Genomic DNA, 25931 nt, shown 5'->3' on the forward strand with positions numbered 1-25931 from the left:
TTTGCTCAATTCTGCATAGTCCTTAAGCTAACTTATCGGAGATTTAATTTCTGTTCATGTATCCTGCCCCTTGTTACTGTTTGGTCATTCGCATCATCTTGTCATATGCGTTGATTGTTAAATTATGGTTGCACAATATTGACTCAGAACATTGTGATGCAGTATTGTTTTTTTTTACACATTTTAATCAAACGTTTGTGTGGAAAAACAAAACTTACAACCTCAGCCTTTTGGAGACTAGCTTAAGTCAGAGCTTTCCAAAAAAAGGAAGTGAATTCTGCAAATGCTTTCCTGTCCTGCGAGAACGGGAAGCAACAATTAGCAGTGAGCACTACTGTCTCTATCTGCAGTAAAGTTGTTAGCTTTTAAAAGAATCGTTGATTTCCAGCCTTAGTGTTACAATAAGTGTATTTCTTTTTGTGCATGTTGTTTGTATGCAATTGCCTGTGGTCAGTTGAGTATATTGTTGGCATGTGTATGTTTATAAATGAGTTAAAGCAATGTGTATATAAAAATATTTTTGCAGTCCAGATTTTTAAATTGAATATGTACACTTTTGACTAGGTGCTGTCACTAATCCTCTGCTAGTTTACATTTTTAGTGGCAAGGTTCAGATACTTTAACTGAAATACAGCCTGACAAACTAGAACTATAAGCAGAAGTTGGTGTTCCTTTCTACAAAGGAGAGAGAATGAGCTTTGTAGCTTTCTCGGTTTACTTTATGCTGCTCTGTTCACATCCTAGTTAACAGCCTTTCAGGCTCAGGGAAACAGTGTTTGAGCCCATTTCCTTTTCTGCTAAATAGTTGCAAATCTGTTGTGATTAAGCACTTAAAATGCTTGTAGAAAATAAAAGAAGAGTAATGTATGTGCATCACAATGTTGCTTCAGTGTTAGTTGATAGATTTTTGCAATTCAATAGTCTTTCATGGATTGGATGTTAAAGAAGATAGAATATACAAAAACATTTTTCAAAACAATAACAGAATAAAATTATTGAGCTTTTCAGAATATAATCATTACTGTTCCCATATAATAACAGAAAATATTTTTGAAAGTTTTCACTTTGTGAATGTACTTTGAAGAATTTAGGTTTTATATTTAGTAAATATATACCCCATCCCCTCACAATAAGTTGACAGTTGCACAGTATTCACATTTGTACAGTATGAATATATAGTTTGTATCCCTTGGACAGAAGGGAAAACAATAAAAACAGGCAATAACCCTTAGTTGTAGTCCATGTAGTGATCCAACCGCACCTGCAGTAAACTTATATATTGTCTAAAAAATTGTCAGAATGCTGTATTTAGCTACTTTTTAAATTATAAATAAATAAATAAAAAGGCTAAGTTGCAAGTGTACTTAGAGATAGCACAGACTGTACCCTATCAATTGCCCATTACAGGGGCAGCTGGGCGAAAAGGCAACTCGGTGACATCCTTTACCAGTTAGATAATAGTTAAGTTCAAAGAGATTTTTTTATGATATTTAAATGTCAATGTAATTTAAAATGTTGAAAATAAATTTATAAATGTTGAGAGTAAAGATATTCCTTAAGCCATACTCGCAGGTCACCTTTTGTATTCTAAATATCGTTATCATACAATTACAATCAATACAATTTATATAAAGGATTAGCAGTTTTGGTTGCAGAAGATAATGTAAGATAGAGTTTGCTCCATCTGCAGAATAAAGTTTGTTCGTCAATTATATAAATTTATTTTCAACATTTTAAAAATCACATTGTCATTTAAATATAATTTAAAAATCACCTTGAACCTAACTATTACCTAACTGGTAAAGGATGTCGCCGGGTTGTCTTTTGCCTAGTTGTATTTTTGCCGAGTTGACTGTCGCCCTGTTGCCACCAAACCCAATTGCCCTGCATTTGAAGTGAAGCTAATTTTTGCTTTTTTTTGTGTGTGATATTAATTTTTGCAGACAACAGATTAGAGTCAAAGTTCCAAGTCCTGACACATTATTTTGGATTGGATCCTGCTCTGTGTCAACTTCTGTAGATTTCCTTGGAAAACATATATTGCATATCAAACAATTTGCTAGCTACAGAGTCATGTCATCCCCGTTTTCTAGAATATACATGGTACCAGTGAAGAATAAAAAGTCCATCCATCCATCCATTATCCAATCCGCTACATCCTAACTACAGGGTCATGGGGGTCTGCTGGAGCCAATCCCAACCAACACAGGGCACAAGGCAGGAAACAAACCCCAGGCAGGATGCACACACACACACCAAGCACACACTAGGGACAATTTAGAATGGCCAATGCACATAACCTGCATGGACCGTGGGAGGAAACCGGAGTACCCGGAGGAAACACACACAGAAATGGGAAGAACATGCAAACTCCACGCAGGAGCGAACCCGGGTCTCCTAACTGCGAGGCAGCAGCGCTACCACTGTGCCACCATGCCGCCCAGAAAAAAAGTGAATGTTGAAAAACATTTCAAGATTATAATGTTTAGTAAAATATAATTTGTGGATCCCAGTTTTGTTTGCTTATTTATTTATTTAATAAATTAGGTTTTTATGATTACTAATAGTGAATATACATGACTGTTTGACAGAAGATGTACAATGCTGATAAAAAGTTGGTTTTCTCAGATTAAAATGCCAGCTCAGTACAAACAACAATTCTAAATGTGCATAAGCTACTGAGTTTACCAAATTATGTTATTTTAGAAATATAACATACCCCTGAAGTCTAAAATGTTGCTGGCAACATTTCTTTTGCTGTCTTTTGGTAATTTGCTAAAATACATGTTTTTTTTCTCTGTTTTTAAAGTGCTGGACAGTAACTCAGAAGAAAAGGCAGTTTTGGAGGGTGTGATTCGAGATATATCTAGGGACACTATGGAACAGGGAGACTGCATTTCAGAGGCTCAAGCTCCAACAGAAAATGAAATAGGTAAAACTGAGTAAACTTCTACTATTTCAGTAAAGAAGCTTTTTACGGGTTTATTGTTGTATACTTCCTGTTGTGTGCATCTTTTTGGTGCTAACGAGCAAAGAACTACAGTAGATGTCCATATTGACCTCTTTTCTCAGTTTACATGAGTATGCCCCTCAAACTATTAGGAAGAATGCTTACAGGAAAGATATGCAAGTTACAATTTTTTAATTGTGGGAAAGCAATGAATATGCTCTTCATCACCTGTTATGCAGTCTGCAAGATTTACAGTATGATTGTGTTGGTAGCCCCTATTATATTTATACTACCCACTGTAGCTCTTTACAGTGATATATGAAAGGGCCATAGAATATGATTGATTTTTGCCTGTATGCAGGAGATTCCCTTCAGGTTGGAGATTATGAAATATTGTAGGAAACCCCAAAGATTGAGCATACTGTACCTTACACTTTGCCTTCCTCTAATATTTTAGTTAGAGAAATTTTAAATGTTTTCTGTCATTTCTTTGTAATATTTTCCATTTTCAGGATATCTTGTACATGTTTTAAGTCATGTTTTGGATTATTTGTTTGTATTAGTTACTAATCATGATGAGTTTAATGGCAATGCTATGAAAGAATGGCATTGTCATTTACATTGAAAATAAAAATTGATAAACAAGGATTATTGTATGCAATTAGTCGTAATTAAGTGAGTCTTTTTCAGAAATAAAAAGTTTTAATAATTTTGCCAGACCTTTTTTAGGTCTAAGCCAGTTTAAATGTTTTCAGCCTAAAACAGGAAAGTTGTTAAAAATAAATATAATTTAAAAAGACCTGGGGCCTCATGCATAAGGCTGTGCGTAGAACTCAAACTAAAACATGGTGTATGGACAGAAGTGGAAATCTGCGTATGTACAAAAAAATTTAGATGCACAAAACTATGCGTACGCCAACTTCCATGCAACTCCATAAATCATGCTCAGCGTGAAAAGTAATACACATGCATGCTCGGTTCCTCCCAGAACTTTGCATATTTTAATATGCAAATCAATATAAATATCACCTTTCCCCATTCAGTGTTACGTTAAAAGACAATGGCAAAAGCACGTGAAAAAACGGAATTTCAGCGAATGCAAAGTGGAGGCAAGGAAAAACGTACCATTTGTTGGCTTAAGCAGTGGTATAAACGACAATAGGAAGTTGATCGAGTGATACACATGATACACAGTGGCAGATATGCTCTAAAGTTCAAGTTCAGAAAGTCGCACAGTGCTCAAAATAAAAAAAAAGTTGTAAAGTCGCCGTGAAAAGGTGACTCATTGCCCACCGTCTTAGTGTCATAGGGAAGCGTATTAGGGTAAAGTGATTAAAAAATAGGGACACAGTGAAGAGAAATGGTTGAAATGTCGACTTTAATTTCGAGATTTCCACTTTAAGCTCGTAGTTTATTTTGTCATTAAAGTAAAACTTTTTAAACTTCAACTTAAAATCGATGATTAATTTACTAGAGTTTCTCAGATCCCATCGTAACTAAAGTAGCACGTTAAATGCTTCATGTTCTATGTGTGTGAATCACTATGTGCTTCTTTAAAGAGCTTTCTCTTACTGCACTGATCTCCACTTATAATACATTACATTCATGATAATACATCTCTCTAAACATTTTAGAATACTAAGATTGTATACTTGATATCATTTTCATGATGAAATTCATTAAAGATTGTTTTAAACATGGGGACACGGTGGTGACTGGTAGCGATGAGCTGGCGCCCTGTCCAGGGATTGTTCCTGCCTCATGCAAGATACTTGCTGGGACTGCACGACCCTCGATGAAATGATTTATTGCAGCAGTACTGTATCTGTCAAACATACCAACCTCTAATTCCTGTCCTTCCTTTTCTTTCTCCACGTAACCAATCACCACAGTAAGCTCTGAAATGTTAAACCAGCTGTAAGCTTAGATGGCTGATTCTTCAAAACTTTTAAGGAATATTGAAAAATCTTTTCAATACATGTATAATTGTGCTAGCTACAGAATTATCCATATATCCATCCAAGTCTTATGCCAGTCCCAGTAAGCATACAGCACGAGGCAGGACCAATCCCTGAACGGGGTGCCAGCTCACTGCTACCGCTACACGACAGTGCCCAAACATTTAATTATTAACAGTATACATAATTTAAATGAAATTAAAAAATTACCTGTATAATGTAATATACATAAGGCATTTCAACTTTAAAATGATATCAAGAGCTCCAAGAAGATAGCTCTTAGAAATTTAATTCAACTTAGAAGCCAGTCGTCATCATCTGTAAAATGTGCTCTCTTCTATTGAATTGAATTGAATTGAATTCCTTTATTATTATTATATGGTACAATGAGATTCAATATGCAAATCCTCAATAAACTTAAAATAACAATAATAATACAATAAAATACAATTAAAAATATGCAATATGAAAGCAGAAGTACAATAAACATGTACATATCATGCAGAAAATGTAAATGGTTCATAAAGCTGGCTCAGGCTGTGCAATATTACAACTGTAGTGCACATTTACAGTGAGGTAATTGTAATTCTAAGTACAAACAGTTCTAATTGAGTGTGTTTATAGTTCTCGGGATGAAACTGTTTCTGAACCTTGAGATTAGTACAGGAAAGGCTCTGAAACGTTTGCCAAATGGGAGAAGTACAAATAGACTGTGCACATGGCTGAGGCAGCATGTGCTAGATGCTGTATCCCGATAATCCACTGTGCTCTCAACACAGCCCACCATAGAGCCTTCTGATCAGCTGCTGTATAGCTGTCATTCCACACTCAGATGTAGTGGGTTAAAATACTCTGAGTGGTGCACTGAGAGTAACAACACTAAAGTAGCTACGGTATTTGGAATAGTTTGTCCATTCTGTGCACCATTATATTGTTACAGGTTGATTGCAATCAGATGCCTTAAATTTATAAACGATATGCACTTAATGTCAGTGTATTTGATAAAGCCGCATCACTGATGCAAATCTAAAAAAGAATGAGAAACCACACAGTATTGTTTTTACACTGGGTGCTGCCAGTTTGCAAAACCGAGGGGAAACTTGCATACGCACAGGGTAAGGCTTACGTGAGAATATGCGTGGCTTTAAGCCAAGTTTAGTTTTTATATATCTCAAAGTCAATGTGGAAACGGGCATACACCACATTTTTGTGCGTATGCACCATTTATGCATGAGGCCCCTGGTCACAATTGGTTCCTAATTTGAAGTTTCAGCTTTGCATAGATTAAGAAATCTAACTTGCTATTCGGTGGGTGTGTGGGGATTTGTGCATGAATGCATGTTATGTGTTTTATTATTTTGTCAGACTTTATGGCCATTGTATTACTTTTTGTGGGAATCATTTATTTTCTTGTTAGGTGTATCCTTTTTGTTTTGTATTTTAATTATCACTGAAAGTCATCAAAATGTGCTAAAGATGTTCAACCTTTTATTTTTCTGATTAGCTCAAAGCTGTAAGGAGCAAAGATTTTATTTTTTTAAAACGAACAGTGAAGTTACAGGAAGAGATTTCAGTCATTTGTTTGAATAGTAATTTTCATAGTGACCAGCAAGCATCTTGAAGAGCAAACTATAATGATGTTCAGTACAAGATAAAAAGACATTGTATTTGCATCACAATGGAAACATTTCAACTGAATATTCAAGTTTCTCTACTACTTTCTTGATGTACTCTCCTTTAATTTTGAGTAATACGTTTTAGAAGTGGTATTTTATAGACACATTTTTTGCAGAGAGTTTTAGTGAGTGGTGCAGCATCAGGTGATCTTGGTTATTACTGGCTACATAGCATAGTCCAGTTTTTTGATGCATTCTTATTCAGTGCTTTGGACATGAGGAGCAGAGAAGTGAAGATGATTCTGAAAAGGGCAGGAAGTCATTTAACACCGTATTTTCTTGATATTTGGTACACTTTCATTAGCTGGTCACATAGGTAGCAGTTGTGAGATGGTTTGTATATGTGTCGAAGTAGCCCAGGAACAACACTGGATGTAAAACACCAACATACTACACCTCATCCTGTTAGTTCTTGCTTCACTTAGTGATTTGAGAGAAATAAGGCAGTATGTTACAACTATTACATATTTTTACAATCTGAGTATTTTTTTTTTAAAAATGCAAGAATTGCAAAACATGCAAAAATGTTTTTTGTTAACTTTAGTACTGTGTTGGAATAATCAATTACAATTTAACTTCTTTTCTATATTTAGTGTTATATATGGAAAAACATTCAAGTTATTCTTTTTACGACAGTATGTGCACGTTTTGGAAGACTTTAACCATTCTTAAATGCCCCCACAAAAGAGCAACAAGGGAAGCGTACCAGTTGACCATGTATTTTTTGTAATGGCTAAAGAATGGGAGCAGGCCACCTCCAAGGTGGTTGGATCTATGTACAAGGCTGTTTTCATTTTTTTCTTTTGCCTGTTTTTTTAGATGTTTCTCTCCTTTACATTTTTGAAATGAAAGATTTATTTGAAAATGGGAAAATTTGATCTTATCAGGTCAAGATGAAGCATTGCGCACTGTGACACAAGAAAAATCAGATGCTGTGGATCTGACATCCATCAAGTCCATGATGACGACTGTAATGAGTGCAGGGAAGATTAATGGCAATGACGAGGCTGTTCCTGTAAAAACTCCAACCAAATCTCCCGGCCCAAATCGTATTGGCAGGAGGATTCAGGTACAAAAGATAAATGACTTGCACACTTCTTGTAATACTGTGAAACGATAAATTAACTGACTGTGGTAAAAGTGAAGTTGTTCTAAGGCTTACAAGTGATTTAATTACATTTTAAATTCATTTGTTTTGTTTTCATAAGGTTTTACTGTATCTCTTCATTCTTCAACTCAACATTAGTTCTGACCCAAATAATTAAATCTCTTTGTAAACTAATGTTCACTCTGCAATCTTGTGTTTGTACTGAATTTAGTAATATTGTTTCTTGATTGTTGTGATTTAAGAGATTCAATTACAGTTTTAAAAATTTCTCTAATGTTCTGTCTTTAGTTGACTAGTTTTACCACACAAGAAATACAGTATCCCACAAAAGTGAGTACACCTCTCACATTTCTGTAAATATTTTATTATATCTTTTCATGGGACAACACTGAAGATATGACACTTTGGTGCAATGTAAAGTAGTCAGTGCACAGCTTGTATAACAGTGTAAATTTACTGTTCCCTCAAAATAACTCAACACATAGCCATTAGTGCCCTACCGCTGGCAACAAAAGTGAGTAAACCCCAAAGTGAAACTTGTCCAAATTGTGCCCAATTAGCCATTTTCCCTCCCTGGTGTCATGTGACTTGTTAGTGTTACAAGGTCTCAGGTATGAATGGGGAGCAGGTGTGTTAAATTTGGTGTTATCACTCTCACACTCTCTCATACTGGTCACTGGAAGTTCAACATGGCACCACATGGCAAATAACTCTCTGAGGATCTGAAAAAAAGAATTGTTGCTCAACATAAAGATGGCCTAGGCTATAAGAAGATGGGTGCCAACACCCTGAAACTGAGGTGCAGTACGGTGGCCAAGACCATACAGAGGTTTAACAGGACAGGTTCCACTCGGAACAGGCCTTGCCATGGTCGAACAAAGAAGTTGAATGCACGTGCTTAGCGTCATATCTAGAGGTTGTCTTTTGAAAACAGACATATGAGTGTTGCCAGCATTGCTGCAGAGGTCGAAGGGGTGGGGAGTCAGCCTGTCAGTGCTCAGACCATATGCCGCACACTGCATCAAATTGGTCTGCATGGCTGCCGTCCCAGAAGGAAGCCTCTTCTAAAGATGATGCACAAGAAAGCCCACAAACTGTTTGCTGTAGACAAGCAGACTAAGGACATGGATTGCTGGAACCATGTTCTATGGTCTGATGAGCCCAAGATAAACTTATTTGGTTCAGATGGTGTCAAGCATGTGTGGTGGCAACCAGGTGAGAAGTACAGACAAGTGTGTCTTGCCTGTAGTCAAACATGGTGGTGGGAGTGTCATGGTTTGGGGCTGCATGAGTGCTGCCAACACTGGGGAGCTACAGTTCATTGTAGCTGTGACATACTGAAGCAGAGCATGATCCCCTCCCTTAGGAAACTGGGCAGCAGGACAGTATTCCAACATGATAATGACCCCAAACACACCTCCAAGACAAGCACTGCCTTGCTAAAGAAACAGAGGGTAAAGGTGCTGGACTGGCCAAGCATGTCTCCAGACCTAGACCCTATTAAGCATCTGTGGGGCATCCTCCAACAGAAGGTGGAGGAGCACAAGGTCTCTAACATCCAGCAGCTCCGTGATGGTGGAGTGGAAGAGGATTCCAGTGGCAACCTGTGAAGCTCTAGTGAACTCCATGCCCAAGAGAGTTAAGGCAGTGCGGGAAAATAATGCTGGCAGCACAAAATATTGACACTTTGGGCACAATTTGGGCATTTTTCACTTAGGGGTATACTCACTTGCCAGAGGTTTAGACATTAATGGCTGCGTGTTGAGTTATTTTGAGGGGACAGCAAATTTACACTGTTATACAAGCTGTACATTGACTACTTTACATAGTATCAAAGTGTCATATCTTCAGTGTTGTCCCATGAAAAGATATAATAAAATATTGACAAAAATGTGAGGGCTGTACTCACTTCCGTGAGATAATGTATGTTTAACAGAAATAGCAAATCACCTTATCATATTAGTAATTAGGATTACAGAACAGATCTCTGACATGCACTTGGGTGGTAAATTTCCGAGTATGAAGGAATATGTATCTAAATCAGCACCTCCTTATCTGACGCTGTGGTTTGCTTCTGGTGTGTCAAAATGAACAAAGAATCAAGGAAGAAAGAAAGTGAGGAATCAAGGAAAAAAAAGTGAGGAATCAAGAAAGAAAGAAAGAAAGTGAGCAAAAAGTGTGCTAAATGAAGGTAGTACTAGTTGTTTTTATTCATCTAGTTTCATTGCCTCTGAAAAAAGATCAGGAAGAATTATACCTGTTAGTGCCTGCAAATTCCCTAGGAGGATTTGAAAGCTATTGCTTGGGAAATTAGAGACTTGTCAGACTTGCTCAGCCTGCTTACCCCTACTACCCTCAGCAGAATACGTGGACTGAAAATGAGATGAGAAATTACAGAAAAAACAATGGGGAGGAGACCTGGTTACTTGTGCATTGGGTTGTTTTTCTTGAAAGGTCACTTTACTGGGAGAAACACTTTTTAATCCAAGTAACCAATGAAAGATACAATTATTTACACTGTAAACATAAATATACAGTTTTCAGTGTCAAATAATGGATAGTATAGAAATTCTGTGATTAGCATTGCTTCATTACAGATCTCATTACAGATGTTTTGGGCTGTTTTTTGTGAAATTTATACATTATTTCTGTATACCATGGTTTTCTCTCATATCCTAAAGCTACCGGTTGCTCGCAACCCCTTTCCAAGTAGCTCACCAAAGGGTTAATGAATCCTACACTATCCTACAAATCCTAAAATGGAAAACTTAATTAGTCAAATTAGGGCTGGGCGATCTTTCCAAAAAATCATATCACAATCTCAATCACAATCTTATCTTTTCAATGTGGCATACACTTAAGAGAATATCCGGACTCAAACTCATCAAGACCTAAGTAACACTTTATCAAACAAAGTTGAATTCAATTGTTTTCTTGTTCACTAGCTAAGTGGAGTTAAGGAACACACCCCCGAAGCTGGATTCGCACAAATAAATCGGTACCGCAAGCGAACTATGATGCTGTGCGAAATGAGAGAGTCACAAAATCAACCAGAATGTTCAAGCAAATTATAGAGAAAACCCCGATCTAAATCCGTTAAGTAGTTCTCTCGTGAAAAGCAGACAGACATTGGATTTTATATATTATATATTAGTAAACCTTCAAAATAATGTGCAGTTAAAGTCTCAACAGCATCCTCGGCATTTCTGAAACTTAGTAGAGCCAGATAACTAAGAATCATCACCAAACAGCTCTGAAAATATCTACTTTGTTTGGGTTTACATATCTCTGTGAGTCTGCCTTTTCTGACATGAAATCAAAGTTCAGAACAAGACTGACAGATGAACATTTAAATGACTCCATAAGAGTAAACCTAAATGGCTACACTCCACCATACTCCATGCACTGCCAGTCATCTGACTAACTAAAAAACACATCACACATGCAACTGGACATGTGAATACTCTTGTGAAGTGAAACAGTGACATGCATCAAAATGACAAATGAATAAGTAATATCTGTGTATTTGTAATTGCATTGTTTTGTTTTGACAGCATTCATGTTTTAATCCAATAGTGTGAGATACACTAGAAAATGCATACAGACATACAAAATGCACTTGCAGGTGAACTAAATATTTTTTGTGATGTGTTAGTATCTATCTCTGTCTATCTATCTATCTATCTATCTATCTCTGTCTATCTATCTATCCATCTAATGCAAAATGTGAGTTGTGGACACCAACATTTTGTAAATGTTAAGGCAAAACAAGCTTATTCAGTTTGTTTGGGTTGAAATAAGGTATGAGAATAAATGTTAGAAAACATGAGTTTTTCATTTTGTAAAAGTAGCTCTCAAGGGAAAAAAAGGTTGGAGACCCCTGTCCTACAGAGAAACCCATGATAGGTTAAGTAGTAACCATTTTTAGACCTAGTGTTGTAAATATGAGTTACAGTATGCCATGTGATGAACTGAGATGGTATCTAAAGCTGGTTCCTGCGTAGCACCTGATGCTGTCAGAAAAGACAATGACACCTTGTGACTATGTCTTGAAAAATACAGATGTCTCATAGGATTTTCACAAAATTAGAACAATTAAATATTCCTTTACTACTGCATTTGAGAAGACATGATTAAAAAGTGGAGGAAATTTAGCTGTTCTGAACAGGGCCTGTAAAATAGTTAAACAAAATATGGATGGTTGCATAATTCAGTTGTTGCTTTTTGCTTACTGTCTCTGAAATTTTTATTCCAGATAATTTTATTTTTACCTGCACTGTATCTAAAAAGTCTGTTTTACTTCCCATGTTAAAGCAACATAATATAACATTAGTCTTAAGTATATAAAGGACAATTTGTGTTTCTCTGCTCAGCAATATGAGGATTTTTAAGCATTTTCTGAAGTCCATGTATTTTGTGTGCTGTTCACATTTAAGGAGTTGTCATTGCTTTTCTAAAGCTTCATCACCAGCAGACTCCCAAGCTACAAAGTATATGCCTTGTACCCAGCTGGGATTTCCAATGGTATGGAAATGAATGGATTTAGGCAAGTTTTGAAAATAGATGGCTGGATAGATGGTACACTACAAATAAAATGAGAAACATTGCTTCATCTGTCATGTTTTAACCTGAGCAGAAAATCTATCTGAATATGTTCTGACTGTAGGCAGAACCCTTGAGCTTTGTGTCATCCACACACATTTTATTAATTTGGACCTAGTACCCTTGCCCAGACTGTTTGTTTACACTTGCATACACTTTATCAGAAACATGTGCAATGAGTTAGCAAGCAAGTCTTTGGAGATTTTCAAAAGTAACTTTTTTTTGGGTGGAACTGAATTGTTCTTGAAGCGTTTTTTTTTTTTTTTGAACAGTTAACATTGAAAGATGAGGTAATGAACGCCTTGGTCTAGTCTCCAGTTTATAGCAGGTTGTGTTTTTTTTTTTTGTCACCATGCAGTAAATGGAATATTCATTATAGACTAAGTGAACTTGATGGTTTATATTTAATGCTTGCTGTAGCAATTACAGAAGCCTGCAGAAGCCTCATTCAGGGAATGAGGTTGCTTCTGCGTCCCTGTTCCCAGTGAGCATTTATTTGTTTGACCTGGACTGTGGCATGTAGTGCATTGTGTACTGGTATGGCAGTTTCTGTAGTTAATGATCAGCTTTAAAGTCAATATTAACTGGATGAGATTGAGCCCTCTGGTGTTCCCTAATCTGCACTTCAAGGTGAAACACTAACCAGACTCAATTAACTAAAACTGCTGAATCAAACAGGCAGGTGGTCAGCTTTATGGTGGCTGATTTAACAATACTCTCTAGATAAAACAGTCTCTGATAATATTACCTCAACCGTCTAGTAAACTGGAAAGACTCAAAACTGACTGAGAAGATTTTCATGCTATTTGTAAAGTAATGTGTTTTATAACCTTCTACACATATGTTAAGCATGTATTTTAGTAAAAAAATTCGCTCTGTTAAAATATTGTTTATTTCAGCTACCATGGGGAATTGTAATTGCTAATTAAAAGTCCAGTTTTAGCAGGTGTTTGTGTTTGCCAGAAAAGGTTCCGAAAAATATGGAAGTGATGGTATGTGAGCATACCTACAAATCAAATTTCTAACAATATTGTCAAAAAGTAAATCTGGCTAGAATGTCACAAAAATGCTACATTTTTTTTTAATAATGTGATAATCAACAATGAAAACAGTAGGTAATCAACTGGTAATCGTTTATAGAATCATTGCCTTTTTCATACATGTTTTGGCTTTTCTTGAAAGTTAGTGCTGTTTAAGCCTTTGCCTTTAAGTGTAAAATATTCTAAAGGTTCTACAGCGTAAATAAAATATAAATTCCAGTGCTGCTGAGGCACTGACTTCATTTGACCCTATATTAAAAGAAGCAGTTTCATTCAGAAAATTGTTCAATGGGAGGGCATACTTGATCTTTCAGGCTGGACTTCTCTTTATATGCCAGCAACAATGTGTATTTATTTATCCAGTGTTGCTGAAAATATGTCCTCATCTTTTAGAATTATTTGAAATATGTATGATATTTAAGTAAAACACTTCATAACTTCATTCGGTATTAGACTGTGTGTTATCATCAGTGCATACTGTTACCTATGAGTAAACTGAACAACCTGTATCTTCCAATTTATACAGAATATTTCACCTTCCATGTTCAGAGAAATTAATAAAATATCTAGCATTTGCAAGAACACAGTCATAGCAACAAACCAACTAGAAACTTTGTGTAAATATAAAATTTAATGTCTGTCATCAAGTAAAAAAGAGATGGGTTGTATAATTGTACATGTAACAGTTTTTAGAAGTCATTTTTGTTAGTTTGTGTACTGAACAACTCCTTCATGTTTCACAGCCTGTATTTAAATATGACAAATTTATCTTTCTTTTTTTTCATCCTCTACAGGAGGCCAAAGAAGAGAAATCTTCATTTATTTGTCCTCTTTGTGACAAGAACTGCTTGACACAACACCAGCTAACTATGCACATTCGACAGGTGGGTCTTTTTTTTGTGTTTTTTAAAAATATTTAAATATTATCTAATCCGGTCAGGTTAACAGAAACAGCAGATTACATAAATGTTTTGTGCAAAGCCCCATTATAAAAATTTCTCCAGAACGAGATTATTGCTGCATGAAGTTTTCCAGTTGTGTTCAGTTGTGACTGACCCACATAGTCCCTAAACTAGAATAAAAAGTTCTGTGAATGCAGACAAATAACTAAACCCATCTTTGCCATAGATAAATAGAAATAAAGTAAATTAGGGATCAGTTCATATTAACACTGGCTGTAAAATGTAAATACAAAATCAAAAAATAAGCTAAACATATCTTTTTGAAACTAATCCCCTTTGTACTGTACTGTGCAGTTAGGTTTTCTTCATAGGTGCTGGCTATGTATGTCCCACTAGCCACCTGTTTTCCCTCGATCTGTCATGGATGTTGCAGGAAGAACTGGTGTTTGAATGTCAACATCCGTGAATGTGATTTGGACCCATGATTACTGTATATTCTAAGTTTATTGTACTAAATAAGATGCAAAAAGAGATAGAATGGTCACTATGCAAGCAAATCACGTGTGTACATAGTACAGCAGTTCTTTAGTAAACTGTGGCTTTTTACAAAATTCTACTTATTTATTGTAGTAAATGACAACAATTATTAATAGTACAGATACAAAAGAAATTCAACAACACACTAATCAAAAAATAATAAACACATGACAAAGTCCAGTTTTGCAGATGATGGTGGTATAATTATGAAATGAAATGCCCTATGAGCAGACTCCTGAAAGTAATGTGAAGTTTTGTTCTGCTGTGATTCTTTTGTAAATAAAGATTTGTAGAAGCTGAGAGTACTCCATAGATGAAGATGTTTTCCAACCCAGACAAAATCACACAAGCATGTGGGAATAAGACAAGAACATAAATCCAGAGAAAACTGTAATCGAATTGATGTAGTTGTAGTGCAGTTGTATAGTCAAAAAAAAATTGTGATTCTGCCTGCTTCTTACAATTTACTTTTAAAGATATCACTATCCTCTTGTTTCACGCAGCACCCCTTGTGGCAGCCTCTGAAGCTGCCCAATGATGCAGTACTCCTGGGGTTGCTGGGATTTTCAGTCCATTTAAGTAGCGCAGCTACAGCAGTGTCTGCACTTTTCATCAATATGTTGCAAAACTCACAAAATAATTTCCATTTAATTATTAAAGACAAAACGTAAAAAGATGCATCTACTATTCGTAAACCCGTGAATTACTAAGACCCACCTGTACTGTACAAGCAAAGTGCTTTATGATGAAAGTGCTTATATAAAACAAGACATTGTTGACAGAGATCTTTTTTATCTTATTAATTTCTCTTCCAATAGCACAACACAGACAATGGTGGAGCAGACCACTCATGCAGTATCTGTGGGAAATCACTGAGCTCAGCAAGCTCTCTTGACCGCCACATGCTTGTTCACTCTGGTGAGAGGCCTTACAAATGCTCAGTCTGTGGTCAGACATTCACTACCAATGGTAACATGCACAGGTAGGTAGATGGTGGTAGTTATTGAGACTGTCCTTATTTCTATTTCTCATTCGGTGGTTTTATTATTTTGTTGTATAATGTGTGTTCCGATTGTACTTGTACGTTTGTATTTGTACTTTTAGATTTGAAAGTTGTAATTCTGAAGTTTAATTTTGGGCAAAATAATGTTTGTTTAAAGCAATGCCTTTGCCTGAGCAAACGTAACAGCTCAACTAAAGCTTTCCATTAAAGAAAACTAACTTCATAATTTTTCTTTGGTGTACACACGGCACTTCAACCTGATCTTCTTGGCACTGGAATAACTTGACTTTGCTTCCTAAGTATAACCAGTTTCTTTATTTTTTAAGACTGTATTGCAATTGAAATAGCCTCTCTGTGTCAACTACTATACACAAATAGAAGTAATACACTTTTTATTGGCTGTTAGAATTTATATGATTTTTTTTTTAACATTTTCTTGATCTCTTACCTTGGAGGTGGTCTTAGTAAAACCAAACTGAGTGGACAGATTGTATTTATGTTACCTATCAGCAGATTCATGCATGCTCTTAGTTCAGATTCTTAATTAAGATCAGTGGATATTCTTCCAGTGGTCTTTGCAGAGTACAAAGGAAACGCAGTTTAGACCTCGTGAAAGCCCAAGGCGCATACAACCACCCTAATTCCGATACAGACAAGCAGTAGACAGGTTTAGCACCCAGCACACAGTTTATTTAAAATTGGGGAGCATTTCACCCTACTCCCCACAGCACAGTACATAAAGCACACAAGGGTCACAGCTCAACACAGTCCCTTCTTGCCGCCAGTCCTTCTGCCTCCACTCCTCTTCCTCCCGACTCTGGCCGTTGAATAGTAGGGACTGGCCCCTTTTTATAGGGCACCCGGAAGGACTCCAGGTGCCAATGAGCTTCTTCTGGCAGCACTTCTGGGTTTGGTGGAAGTGCTGCTAAATAGGGATCTGTAAAAGTCCATTTTCCCCCTGGCTGAGGCCACAGGCCCCAGCAGGGTTGAGCTTCCATGCTCACAACCCGGGGCTGCCCCCTGCCAGTCTAAAGGAGAAAGAGTCTTGAAATCACACTCTCCCCCAGTCCTTCCATACTTGGGGCATCCTGGCGGGGTAAGGGCTCCAGCCATCCACCACAAACTGTAGTAACATTTTCCATCTTTAATAAGATCTTGTTATCATTAAAATTTAAGTAAAAAATAAATGGACATTTTTTAAGAGAAATAACGAATAAAGAAGCACAGTGCCTTGGTTGCATATTTAAAGTGCTAAATGCACGTAATGTGAATTCTCAGATTGGTAGTTTTATATTATATTGTGTATTAAAAAAGACAGAAATTAAAATATATTGAAATGCAGTCATAGCTATTACAAACTTAAGGGATAGCTACATAAATGTAACACAAATTACAATGTAAAACTAGACAAAATTAAAGTAGGCTTGTTTCTGCACAGGGCCTGCGTTTAAAGTATTTAACCACTCACCTCTCCATTCTTTTTCTCTCCCTCATCACAATGGACGATTCTTTTCACCAGTGAGCTTTCACCTGAATTTTATTTGGGATTATTTCACGTTCAAATACAAGTTGATTTTATTGACATATATACAGAGTACAACGAGATTCTTCCTTGCATTCCCTGCCCTTTTTAGAGCAAAATGGCAAAAGGTTGCAGCTGCCCATAGTGCCCCCAGTGTCAGTGTACATCTATGCTCTGAACAGCCCTGGTCTCTGTGGCAGCTTTCCAGCTTCCCATTCCTCAAGGTCAGGAACCATCTGCTGCCCCCTTTTCCATTGGGCTTCCTTGTATCACCTCCTTTCAGGCAGAAGGTCTTCCTTTTTCCCTTGCCTGCTATCAGTGGTCTCTCCGTGCCTCTTTTCTCTTTTTGTCTCTCTCACTTTCCCTTACTAGGTAGAGAGTCAGGTACCCTGATATCTGGTTAGTATTCTAATATGCAGTATGTCCTGGGTTAATGTCTTCAGACTCGCCTCTGGCCACTCCTCTCTCATTCTTGCCTTTACTATTTCAATTGAAGTGTACACATGACAGGGTCTACAGTACATTTATCATAGCAGCATGTTTTAACATATTTGCACATATAGTTTTTCACTGCTGGTGAGGGCTGTTTCATTGATGTTTACTAGAGAAAATTCAACTGGCCTTTGCCACCTTGATGGCACCCTTGTCTATGGCATAAGGAGAACCTATTTTGAGTACTGCCACAAGTTTTTAAATCATTAAATGGGATGCAGGCTGCAAAGAACTACTCCTTAAGGCTTGTTAGACATGTTTCCCCTGCACTATATTATTTAAGAATAGATTAAAATCTAAAGCTGCAATAAAAATAAAATGTCAGACACTTTCAGATTTGTTCATTACTGGGGGCATGAGCGTTTACTCCAAACATCTGTGGACTGAAGCATCCAAAGTTTTAAGCATGTTGCAAATTAAAACAAGAAAAGTGAGGGCAGGTGTTTTTGTTTATGACGAACCTGCAGAAGTGGTGTTTAGGATCAAGTATACTAATGTGTTTACATATGTTTCTCAAATTTTAAGTAAAAAAATAGTTTTAAAATGTATTAAAATGACAAAAAATGACTAAAGCTACATACATAACTGTAATTGACTCTTGCATCTCATAATGAAGGACCACAACAGACAATATCAATATGAATATGAGCAACACTGGAGAAAGAAACTTTCCTGTCACCTTTTCTGTTCCCTTTGTAGCCTACACCTCAAATTATAAATACACCACCTAATTCTGTCATTTTAAGAAATTCTATGGTGATTCTGCACTAATAAGGAGTATTATCCAGGGGGATGAGACAGAGTAGAGGAGTCAGACAGAGAAACAATGTTTCATGGTTCATAGAGAATTATCTTCAACTCTTCATCAGCAAAAGTAAGGATCTGCTATTGGTTTTCACCACACCAAAAAACCTCTATTCCCAGTCACTGTTCAAGGAGAAGCTGTTTAGGCGGTACACTGCTACTAACAGAGAAACTATAGAAGGCCAGGCAGACTCTTTTTTTGCTTGGGAGACCACATCCTTTTAATGTGGGTAGTGACATCCTTACATATAATGTAATATAATTTCACTTCAGGATAGGGTCATTGAATCAACAAGCTAATTAAATTGGGCATAATTATGTGATGCACTGTAAATAGAGAGAATAATGGCAAAACTGAAGACCATTATGAACAATGTTACATGTCCTCTCAATGGTGAGGTTTTATTGAGCTCTTTTAGCCAACAGGTGATTCAGGAGAAGTGTGTCAAGTGATGCAATTGAGGCTCCTTTATACCTTACAGTAATGCTGTTTTATAATGCCTCACTGTGACTACTTTCTTATCATTAACTATGTCAGAGTTTTTTTCTTCCTTTTTATAATTATTGTGTGTATTTGAGGGAGATTGTGGTGGTTTGTTATAATAGTCCTATAATACTTGAGCTTCTCTAAAAACTATATTTCCTCTTGGGACAAATAAACTTCTGCCTGTCTATCTTTTGAAATTGACAGAACGTTAGTTTTAGAAGCCTGTAAGTTGATTATTCAGTCTTTTTTTAGAAGCTGATCATGTAATAAGCCATTTAGTTTTTTCTTTTCCAGTGGTCTGGAACTGCATAGATATAGAGCTTGTAACGGCCAGCTAAACTTTTAGTTTCCTGGATAACTGACAATTTGAAATAGAATCTACAATATAAAAATTGTAAGTTGAAAACTAGGTTCGTTTCAGGGAGATGTGGTTTTGTTCTCGGGATCTAAACATAGGCTACTTTGCACTATTCCTGCATTTACATTTTTGTGCAGCATCACTATTGCTTTACACTTAAATTATGAGACAGAAGAGTTTTTAAATTGGGTCCTTGAGAAGCTGAAGGAAAGAAAGAGAGCTGTCTTTAAATTTTTCAATTAATAGTATCTTCATCCAGCAAGCTTTTTTGATGGTTTAGAGAAGCACTGTCTTCCTGTTCGACAATGCCGACAAAGCTGCCTTTTGGCATTATGTTGCAAAGAGGCAGCTTTTGCATTTAAAATTAAGGGTTATTGTTCTCCTTACCAATGTTTGGATTCCCTCAAGACAGAAAGCATGATCCCGATTGTTGTGTGCCAGTTATCTACAGTGAAAAGAATGATTGGTATACAGCTAAAGAGTGTATCATAATTCCTAAGTCTGGACTGGCAACAGTACCTTCTGATGAAATATACGAATGCTGTTCATACAAAGATTTTACTCTTTGTTGTTACTTATGTTATTTAAAAATAATTTTGTATCTAATTAAAAGAGTGAAGGAAAATTGTTGATGTCTGTTGGAATGCAGAATTGAGCCCCCTTTGCAGAGGCAGATTATCACTGGAATGTAGTAGTAACCTGCCTGGTCAAGTACATGTACAAACAAAGTTGCAATCATGTCAAGAGCTAGTGTAATTCTCAAGAACAGGTCCTATTTGTATTAGAGCCATAAGAACTACCAAGCTAAGCACTAAAAAATTAATAACCTACATGTCTAACATATATTGAACATTGATTTAAGTATGTATGAATGTTGGGCAGTGTCATATAAAATTGTTTGTCTCCGTTGTTTTGCAAGGCTAGCTATTAAGTGTCTACAAACTGGATGGATTTTGAAATAAGGGAGTTCCTAGCTTAGTAGGAAAAAATAAGGTTGGTTACTCGAGTAACTCTGGGCAAAGAGATCATCTCATTAACCCATTATGTCAGCAGCAAATTGTTCATTTAGTGTAAACTGAGCTTGTTTCAGTCCGTATTGGTTTATAGCTGATGCTGGTTATTGTGATTAAAGTATACAAAAAGATCAAATTTTGAACAATTGGAGCAGTCACTTGATGACCATACCAGCATCTGTGATATGCAATTCTTGGAATCAACACATATTTAAAAAAAAATGTGCAAATATTTTTTCTCCAATTTTAACTTTTATGCCGGTTTTTATTTTCATGTTTGAATTTCCGTCATATCATAGTGGAATCCCCACTGTCCTACACAGTGATGTTTTGATCAGCCAAACAGTAAATTAAAACAGTGACGAAAAAAAAATTCACACACCTCAGCAGGTGTTTATAGGTACCTTTCTGCGTTTTCATTTATGACCAGATTGCTCTCTGTGTGGACTTTATTCATACTCTCCTTCTTATAGATGTATATGCTGGATTAATTGAAAGCTTTTTTTTTTGTATGTGTTGTGGAAGTTTAGCCCCAACACAGACAGGCACAGTGACACACAAGTCCCAAGAATGTACATTTTATTTGCTTTTCTTTCCTTTACACAGAAAAATTCTTAAAGATGGATTTTTGTAAAGTTCATTCAAATTCTATGAGTTCTATATAGAGCTTGCACTTTAAGGTAAAGACCTCTTCTCTTGACAAGAGTTGTGTTTAAATGTGTAGAGCTGCACATTTTAGCATGCATATTAAAACTGAATGATAGTGTTCTGTTTTAAGATGTTGTGCCCAAATTTAAAATGCTGCTTTTTTCATTAGTTGTGCTCTTCTTACAGAAGATGGTTATAAGTTCAAAGGTTTAGATGGAACTGCTTTGATTACAGAGGGTGTAACACAAACAGTGTATGAAAACAAATTATCTTGCTCAAAGTACTTTTTTTAGATGGGCAGCATCCTTTTAAGTAAGTTGTTTGTTCCTATATCAAGCTTTTTTTTTAATTAGTTTTGATATAATGTATCACTTGTATTTGTTATTGTGAATCACAGGTTTAATATAAATCTTAAAAAAAGATTTACATTCACATATGTATACACATGTATGTGTATATGGATAGAACCCAGATTATCCAGAGTAATAGACAATACTCCCTCAGATACAATTGATGGCCATTTCAGATTAAAAAATTACGGATATAAAAGATTTTGCCAGTTTATACAATACAGTATCATTTTTTTAAGCCTCTTTTCATACCGTAGTAGTGTTAGATTAACACACTGATTTTGACCTTGGTATTTATACCAGTTTTTGAATCTTGATACATCTCACCACCTCTAAATCTAACCTTCCTGTTGCACAGCACCATTGTGCTGCACTGCACACTGCTTCCCTCTTGATAGTCATGAAGTCCCAGTCATGTTATACCAGCATCTAATAAAGAACACCCCACACCACCACTCTCTAACTCCAGCATCCATGGTGTGCAGTGCCATCATACCACACATAGCCATATATTGTTCCTTGTGAAATTCCATTCGCCTCAAAGCAATATGCTCTCAGTGCAGTATTCACAGTAAATATTTTATGAATTACTTTTACAACATTTACAGGTTTGCCTCAGATAGTGAGGCGCTTCCCTAAATTGGAGCACAGAATCTGAGTGTTACTGTATAAAGTATTATAAAATCCCAACTTACAGAAATGTTAGTTTAATGTGAAAAAAAAACAGATAAATCCACAATGATGTTTCACTTGTCTTCTTCTTTTGGCTGCACCCATTAGAATAGTCAGAAAAAACAATAAGCTTGTTGGTCTGTATTGTTTGCAAAACAGTCCAGATATCTGATTTGCTTCTTTCATAATTATGTAGACTGGAGTTTAACATTATTGTACCAGTTTAGAAGTATTTTATTATTATTATATACATTTCTCTTTTCCTATATGTACTATTATGTCCTACCTAGTCCATAAGAAAAATATAAAAAGCTCGAAGACTGCAAACCTTAAGTATTACTTCTGTAGAGTGTGTATTTATACTTTAACAAAACAGAACAGTAATTTGAATTCAGACACTTTAAACATGATGCCACATTTCATTTTTCAATGAATAATTTTTCTAAGCATCAGTTATCCTGAAAGTATTCACAGCGCATCACTTTGTCCACATTTTGTTATGTTACAGCCTTATTCCAAAATGGATTAAATTCATTTTTTTCCTCAGAATTCTACACACAACACCCCATAATGACAACGTAAAAAAAGTTTGAGGTTTTTTGCAAATTTGTTAAAAATAAAAAAACTTAGAAATCACATGTACATAAGTATTCACAGCCTTTGCTCAATACTTTGTCGATGTACCTTTGCCAGCAATTACAGCATGAAGTGTTTTTGAATTTGATGCCACAAGCTTGGCACACCACTCCTTGGCCAGTTTCGCCCATTCCTCTTTGCAGCACCTCTCAAGCACCATCAGGTTGGATGGGAAGCGTTGGTGCACAGCCATTTTAAGATCTCTCCAGAGATGTTCAATCGGATTCAAGTCTGGGCTATGGCTGGGCCACTCAAGGAGGACATTCACAGAGTTGTCCTGAAGCCACTCCTTTGATATCTTGGCTGTGTGCTTAGGGTCGTTGTCCTGCTGAAAGATGAACCGTCGCCCCAGTCTGAGATCAAGAGCACTCCAGAGCAGGTTTTCATCCAGGATGTCTCTGTACATTGCTGTAGTCATCTTTCCCTTTATCCTGTCTAGGCTCCCAGTTCCTGCCGCTAAAAAACATCCCCACAGCATGATGCTGCCACCACCTTGCTTCACTGTGGTGACGATATTGGCCTGGTGATGAGCAGTGCCTGGTTTCCTCCAAATGTGACGCCTGGCATTCACACCAAAGAGTTCAATCTTTATCTCATCAGACCAGAGAATTTTGTTTCTCATGGTCTGAGAGTCGTTCAGGTGCCTTTTGGCACACTCCAGGCGGGCTGCCATGTGCTTTTTACTAAAGAGTGACTTCCGTCTGGCCACTCTACCATACAGGCCTGATTGGTGGATTGCTGCAGAGATGGTTGTCCTTCTGGAAGGTTCTCCTCTCTCCACAGAGGACCTCTGGAGCTCTGACAGAGTGACCATCGGGTTCTTGGTCACCTCTCTGACTAAGGCCCTTCTCCCCCGATCGCTCAGTTTAGATGGCCGGCCAGCTCTAGTAAGAGTCCTGGTGGTTTTGAACTTCTTCTACTTACGGATGATGGAGGCCACTGTGCTCATTGGGACCTTCAAAGCAGCAGAAATGTTTCTGTAACCTTCCCCAGATTTTGTGCCTCGAGACAAGCCTGTCTAGGAGTTCTATAGACAATTCCTTTGACTTCATGCTTGGTTTGTGCTCTGACATGAACTGTCAACTGTGGGACCTTATATAGACAGGTGTGTGCCTTTCCAAATCATGTCCAATCACCTGAATTTACCACAGGTGGACTCCCAATTAAGCTGCAGAAACATCTCAAGGATGATCAGGGGAAACAGGATGCACCTGAGCTCAATTTTGAGCTTCATGGCAAAGGCTGTGAATACTTATGTACATGTGCTTTCTCAGTTTTTTTATTTTTAGTAAATTTGCAAAAACCTCAAGTAAACTTTTTTCACGTTGTCATTATGGGGTGTTGTGTGTAGAATTCTGAGGAAAAAATGAATTTAATCCATTTTGGAAAAGGCTGTAACATAACAAAATGTTTAAAAAGTGATACACTGTGAATACCTTTCGGATGTACTGTACCCTTTTATTTTCAGAAAATACTACTTGATCTCGAAGTAAGTATTTCCTTTTCAGATGACATTTTGCTTTTTTTAGTAACAGTTTCTTTTTGGATAGTGCATGGCACTTCTGGACTACTATAGTATGGTAGGCTGTGTTTTCCATTATTTGGTTTTGTCCATTATTTGTAGTGGTAAAAATACTTGCCCATTTGAACATAATGCACATTTCTTGCTGTTGAGAATGTGTCATTCTACATACAGTAGCTGTTCTGTACTTACTTTATTTGTTTTTTTTATTTTTGATGGTTTTCAGCTGCATGGAATTTGTCTCATACTCATCCCCTAATTGGTGCTTTCAATTAGTATATGTTGGATTTGCTTACAATGTTGCTTTGTATTTGTGATACTATTTTTTTGAGGAGCTAGACAAATGATATGTAAGGCTCTTAACAAATATGTGACTATTTAACCTGAACTCCTCTGAAACATCTTTAATGCAAACAGGTGGACTGCGTAAAACTTATTAGCAGCATGTGATGTCTAAACACAACTAATTGCACCAAAGTCTATCCTTTGTTTATAATAGCTGAGTGGTAACATCTAGTTTCAGTCATTTTATCAATCTGTAAAATTTTGTTTTGATTTTGTTTTTTTTATAGAAATTCCAGGTTGAAATGCTTAAATACAACATTGTGTTAAATAATAAAAGCTGAAAAGTCTTGGGGCTGTGAGACTTTTATGGCCTATGGGTTGGTTCCCAGTAGTTACTGTTGTGTATACTGTATTATCAACTGCAACTATCATTTTGAATATAGTTTTTCTTACTTGAAAGTCTTTTTAAAAGTTATTGTAAATTTTCAAGACAAATGTAATAAAACAAAGAATATTTTTATGTATTTATTCAGGGATTTGTATTTGTTTAAATACTTATCACAGGATAATAGTATTAAAAAAAGCCACTAGGTAAGAAACCAATGCCGTCACAGCTGTCATAATTCAGAATGCATTTTTTATTAGAATGTGTGTATCCTTAATCCCATGCTTCTTGAACAACATTCAAAATGTGTGTATGTGTGGTGGAGGGTTCATCCATGGGCATTATGTGATTAATGCAGTATGGATTCTAACTACACCTGTTATTTGTACAATAATTGTTTTATGTCTGGGCTAGTCAGTCATAGTATTTAAACCTTGCCCAACTGTTGTATTTGCTGTAAGTTTAGTAACTCAATGTGCTGTGCCCTCTCCTTCATATGTGTGTGTTATGAGATGAGGAAGTTACAGTGTTTAGGAGTCCAAAATAGGATATATTTCTTATGCCTTTTCAAGTTCTTTTGCTTTCATGGTTAATGTAACAAATAGGAAACTGATCATATATATTTTTCCAAAGAATGTTAAATGTTTTTGTAGGTACTAATAGATTTTTAGGCATTAAATTTCATCCATAATAAGAAGGAATAAAATAGAACAATGTTAGGTACCTTTCTACAGAAGAATGCTATATGTTATTATACCAGCATTGTTGATTTTTTTTTTTTTTTTTCATTTTTTGACATTCTTCTTATTAATAGTGCAGCCAGACTCAGTGGTGAGATAAATATATAGCTTTTTTGCACACATTTACACAATTACCAATGTTCACTCTTCGTTTTTTTTTTTTTTTTTAGGCAAGCCTTGTTGAACTGGCATTGCCGGTTCAGATGAAACATGTTCCAGCTAGTTGACTAGGTTTTCCTTC

At 36.4% G+C, this 25931-nt stretch overlaps 1 protein-coding gene across 7 annotated transcripts in view; it reads left to right on the forward strand.

Moving 5' to 3' along the window:
- rreb1a (ras responsive element binding protein 1a) overlaps positions 1–25931 on the forward strand; it is a 134006-nt gene that overhangs the window by 65365 nt on the left and 42710 nt on the right. For 6 of the 7 annotated variants that reach the window (XM_039753366.1, XM_039753365.1, XM_039753367.1 and 3 more), the window contains 4 exons: positions 2810–2932; positions 7472–7653; positions 14129–14218; positions 15592–15755. In XM_039753366.1, coding sequence (XP_039609300.1) covers positions 2810–2932; positions 7472–7653; positions 14129–14218; positions 15592–15755 — 559 coding nt within the window. Of the gene's footprint in view, positions 1–2809; positions 2933–7403; positions 7654–14128; positions 14219–15591; positions 15756–25931 lie in introns of all 7 variants that reach the window. The other variant, XM_039753371.1, reaches the window with a different exon arrangement.

Source organism: Polypterus senegalus, chromosome 5, assembly GCF_016835505.1.
Source record: "Polypterus senegalus isolate Bchr_013 chromosome 5, ASM1683550v1, whole genome shotgun sequence".
Classification (NCBI taxonomy): domain Eukaryota; kingdom Metazoa; phylum Chordata; class Cladistia; order Polypteriformes; family Polypteridae; genus Polypterus; species Polypterus senegalus.